Source organism: Corapipo altera, unplaced genomic scaffold, assembly GCF_003945725.1.
Source record: "Corapipo altera isolate COAL_440 unplaced genomic scaffold, ASM394572v1 48b, whole genome shotgun sequence".
NCBI classification, from domain to species: Eukaryota; Metazoa; Chordata; class Aves; order Passeriformes; family Pipridae; genus Corapipo; species Corapipo altera.
The window spans coordinates 348,807-353,970 of record NW_020884884.1 but is presented as its reverse complement, the minus strand read 5'-3'; the positions used below and the strand labels follow the sequence as shown (position 1 = coordinate 353,970).

Below are 5,164 nucleotides of genomic sequence, written 5' to 3'. Positions count from 1 at the left end.
TTTCTGCTGCAACTAAGCACTTTTTTTTTCTTAGATATAGACCATCACAGCACATATACAGAGCTTTTGCTTTCAGGAACAGAGCTTTCCTGTTGCCTCTTAAAGAAGAAAAACAGCATTCTGGAGCTGACTCTGGATGTCTGTCAGTTCATGAAATGTTACAGTCTGATACTTTAAAAGAGTAATGCTTGAGAAACTAGAGGCTTTTAAGATAGGTATTTGATACTCTATACCCCCTACCCAGCCTATTAACACCCTGAGGCTGTGAACCTGCACAGGCTGCTGCTGACTTCAGTTTACGCTGAAGAATTGTGTCCTCTTTCCTATAAACCATTTCTTTTACTTACAGGGACCTTCTCAGAAAGCAGTAAGGACTTATCTAGCAGAAAAACGTGAGCCTGCAGGGTGAGGCACTTCATAAATACCCTTAAGGAAATATTTGATCCTCTGTTAAGTAGTGTTCATTATCAAATTATTCCCAAATAGAGAGATATAAAGGATAGTTCCATAGGAAAGCCTTTATTTGGAAAACACCTGTACCAAATCTTTTTTCTTAAGTATGTCCCTTAGCTTTTAAGATAAACAAAGTCTATATGCAACTAACAGATTCAACTTAATTTTAAATGCAAAAGACTATCTTGAATGCATGGGGGAGTAGGGGTTCAATTTAGTACAGAAAGTAGTTGAATAGTAGTGTAATGTAAAACATACTGTTTTGTACTGGTAACATTTTCACATGGTCTAATAAAAATTACCATTAAAATATCCAGAGTTAAAGCTGAAGAGGAGACAAAAGTTTAATGGTATCACAGTGGAGTAAAAACAAGTAAGTTGTCAAGGACTACAGAAAGTTTCTACACTTAGTCTTCAAAGTACAAAATACAATAAATACATGAGACTCTTTGTAAAAAGAGGAATCTAAAACTACATTTTCTGTTACAGCACATAATAGTTTGAATACATAGAATCTAAGATGCTACAGCTTTTTTAAAAGTTATTGCTTAATGGATCAGTCAGATGGGTGTCACTGTTCAGATGCACTTCAGTTTAGCTTCTTTAACAAACATTCTGCTTCCAGCAATAAGCAGTTGGGTGCTGTGCACATACTTGAATTTCTCCCATCTGGAAAAAGCCTTAGGATAAATTTGGACAAAGCCAAGTTTTCTGTTTCACAATGATTCCTTCAATGGTAAATTGAAAAAGGTCCTTGTACTTAATACAGAAAAAATGTGAAATTCTCTTCTGCCATGTTTGAAGAAACCCAAGTGGGTACTTGAACATAATGGCTTGCTTCGACCAAAGGCAACAGAATTTCATTTGCTTGCAAGCATTATTTCATCTTGTACAATGCCCTCATCCATTTGCTAATGCATCAATCCTTCATTTGTTTTCAAAGCACATTCTTCATAGCTTTCAAATTACATTGTCATTGAAATAAGTCTCATGATATTGGAACCAACACAAAATGAATTTTTTTTCATAAGTCATCCATGATTAGTACTTCAAGAATCTGGCTTCTGTACTATTTCATGCCAAGCTTCTTTGTCTAGGTTTAATCCTTGGATACAGCTGAGGGTAAAAGAGAAATGAGGTTTAAAATTTTATTGCTTTAAAAGGTTACTTTTTTTAAAAGAAAAATAAAGGAACAAAAAATTTCTTTTTGGTGCTACAATGCTAATGTAATCTGAAGCAGTAAAAGCATGGTTATAAAAACACCCAGGTCACTAACAAATATAAATTTAGCATTCTTAGGCAAGCTTAAAAAAAAAAAAAATACCAACCATGTCAGTTCAAAAGGAAGGTATTGAACAGCACACAATACATAACTTTCAGCTCTACCCAGGTGGGTGGGCCACGAAAAGCACATGGCTTTGTAGGTCAAGAGACTTTAGTGTTCAGTGGACTGTAGGATTGTTCCCTGTTTTACAACGGGGACTGGAGAGGTAGCAAAATCTGGTTTGCTTTCTCTCTCTCAATGCATATTAACTTTTACATGTGTATCTTCAGGCAAGTTGGAAACATCTGGCTGCAGAAGGACCATGGAACTGTCAGAGCTGTGCTTTACTTAGCACCAGTGCAATTAATTTAACTGCCCAGCCATAAATTGGTACCTGCCACCCTGTGGCCCTTGAGCCACATGCTGTTCACACATTCTGGCCACACACACAAGGGTTACGGGGTGACAACTGACAGTGCCAAGATGCTTGGGAAGCTCTTGGCTCCCAGTTGCAAGGGCTTTGGGAACGACTACTGTTCTGAAAAGCATGGCTACTGGCATATGAAACATAGAGGGACATACTTCATACAATTAGGGGAAATGAATTCTCCATGCTCTAAATGGCAATGCATATCTACATTGTATCTTGGGTTTTTTAGTTCTCCTAAAAGGTGCTCTCTTTTCCCCTTCAAACAGACCCTGGTTTCTTCTTTTTTCATAGTCAACTAATCATTAAAAGAAAGCCAACAACTCTACCCACAAGGTCTGTCTCAGCCTGCTATGATTTCACCACTAGCAGAGATGAAATTAGTTATCATCACACCTGACAGTGTTCAAAAGATTTCATTTCCCAGTATTATCTTGCCAGCTTAGGGAGCTAGGGCATCAGCAGGCAGGGTAGGGTACTGATGCAGATAATTTAATCCTTGTTTTTATTCAGAACACCTAACTGCAAAAGGATAAAACAACCATGATAAAAATACAACTTAAGAATATATTAAACTACCAAACATTTTCCTTTGTGCTGAACATCATAGCCTGGATTTCAGCTGCTATATTAAGAGTCCAGTAATTGTTTTTGAGAATAACCACAGAATATTTCAGTGGAAGTACTAGAACAACTGAACAGACACAAGAGTGTAACAGTTAATACTGTGCTTGGGTAGTTTTCCCCCAAGATTCTGTTTGGATTGTGTTGTGCTTAAAAGGACAAGTTGTGATCGCTAGATTAAGCTGTTTTGCCCTGGGCTTTTGGGTTTTTTTACAGAAGCACAGATGCTCCTTGTGTTCTTACACACCTGTGCTCAGCTGAGTGCACAAGCTTACGAACAAGTAGCACATGCACAATTCACACTGGGGCAGGCAAAAATTAAAAATCTGCTATTTTAACCTCACTGTGGAGGGCTGATGGCTGCTCTCAATTTAGAAATGTTGACTTTGGAGAGGAAAACACTGAGCAGAAGTACTATGTTAAGGAGAATTTTACAGTACGTTGTGGGCAGGCCTGACCTGAAAGTGATACAGAAATGAAAACTGATTTTGCATTAGATGCAGTTGCTCTGCAAAATCTAACCAGTTTAAGAGTAAGGATTATCTGCATGAGGAAGGAGGTTCAGCCTCTTTCAAGCATCATAAATCAATCAGCTAAAATTGAGAGTGGTTAATCTTGGAGAACCTTTTATCTCCAGCAGCAGGGCAACTGGATATGTAGAAAAAAGCTTAATGGAATTTTTATACATTTGTCCATCTGCCAGGGTTTTCTAGCAACTCAGCCATGAGGAGAAATATGGGGACATAAATTGAAAATATCTTATTTGTACACAGTTGTTTTTAATAAGAGGTCAGTACAGAAGGTGATGAGAAAAGGAGAGGCCATTCATTTCAATATTATTGTTAAATATTACTTTAAAAGCACAGGAGAAAACAAAAATCTGCCTTTACTTGGCAATGTAATTTCTTTTTCAACGCTAGGAGAAAAGATAACCTAGAATTTTGCAGTGTTTATATCTGTGAAACATCCTCAGATCACAAGGTGCACTGTGTATACCCAGACAGGGAAAGACTCATGACTCACTCTTCATGCAAGCCTCAGTTCTTAAGGCCTTTTGTGTCAGTACAGTACTTTTTGAAAGATGGGGAAAACAGGTTCACAAAGAATCACAGAATATCCTGAGTTGGAAGGGACCCACAAGGACCATTGAGTCCAACTCCTGGCCCTTTATGGGACAGCCCCAAAACCCACACCATGTGCCTGAGAACATGCTCAACAAACCCTTATGCACACCTCATGTTTGAATAAAAGGGTTTTTTTCTCTAAGATGGTGAGACAAGGTTAGTATGAGAGCCTGCTGTGTACAGCAGGGTGATGACATATGCTGTTCTTTTATGCACTCATTAATATAATCTGTGCTAGGTATCTTAAACAAAGAGTGTTAACCCATTCTGTTCCCCACATGAATACACGGAGAACGTAAACTCCTTCCTCTTGCCTTTTAAAATGGCACCTCATCTACATGCAAGAGATATGATGAGTATACAGTGCTTTGTATACCCCACATAATAGGGTGGGGTCTTTTTGACTCTGGAAGTATCAAGGACTCACCCCCAGCAGGTTGCGGGGAACGTAGCCTTCTTTGTCGTTCAGCCGTGCCCACCACCACTCGATTTCATCTTCATCTTCCCGGCGCAGGATCGTCATGCAGTCTCCTTCTTTCATCGAGAGCTCGTCATCATTCTGAGCCTCATAATCCCAGAGTCCATAAATCACTCCTTTGTTCATTATACCCATTTTCTCCTGCACTCCTGCAACATTGAAAATACAGAGCTGCTAAATTTAAAAAAAAATTAAATAAATAAAAAAGGAAAGAAAAAGAACAACAAGTGGAAAGACTGCTTTACTCTTACCGGAGAGTAGTCCAGGAAAAAAATAAAAAACCAATCCAACATCACACCTGGCATCTTGTTGCCATCAGCTTACTCAAAGTCAGTCCTGGAAGAGGTGACATTGTGGAGCCTCACACACAGCAGACAGAATCTTTTCTTGTGTGTGTTCAAAAAATACAAGGTAAATGGGGAGAGCAGCATTGACTGAGAAAAGGTTATGGGTTTGTGTTCACACTTTCTAGACCTAAGTGATGAGCAAAAAAATACTTGTTTGTACTCTTAGTCCATCAGTAATCTTTTTGTCATTTTTGATGCTTGTCATGTCATTTGCCACTCATGTCACTTTATTTCAGAACCTTAAGACGAGATGCATCTCAGATCTGTACCTGAAAGATTTGTCTGCTACCCTCCAGCTGCTTTTGGTTAACTCAAACACTTCTCATCAGTTCTTAATTTCTGACACTATTTTGATTATTTGTTTAAACACTGACTTCAGAAACACAATTCTCTTAAATTACTTCTACACCAAGGTGTCTTGGAGCACACACATGTCCAGCAGATGTT

At 38.5% G+C, this 5,164-nt stretch overlaps 1 protein-coding gene across 2 annotated transcripts in view; it reads right to left on the bottom strand.

The window, feature by feature from the left end:
* Positions 1-503: 503 nt before the first annotated feature.
* TP53BP2 (tumor protein p53 binding protein 2) overlaps positions 504-5,164 on the bottom strand; it is a 49,555-nt gene continuing 44,894 nt past the window's right edge. For both annotated transcript variants that reach the window (XM_027641380.1, XM_027641381.1), the window contains exons 17-18: positions 4,320-4,519; positions 504-1,569 (exon numbers count right to left, since the gene is read on the bottom strand). In XM_027641380.1, coding sequence (XP_027497181.1) covers positions 1,528-1,569; positions 4,320-4,519 — 242 coding nt within the window. In that variant the 3' untranslated portion in view covers positions 504-1,527. The remainder of the gene's footprint in view (positions 1,570-4,319; positions 4,520-5,164) is intronic.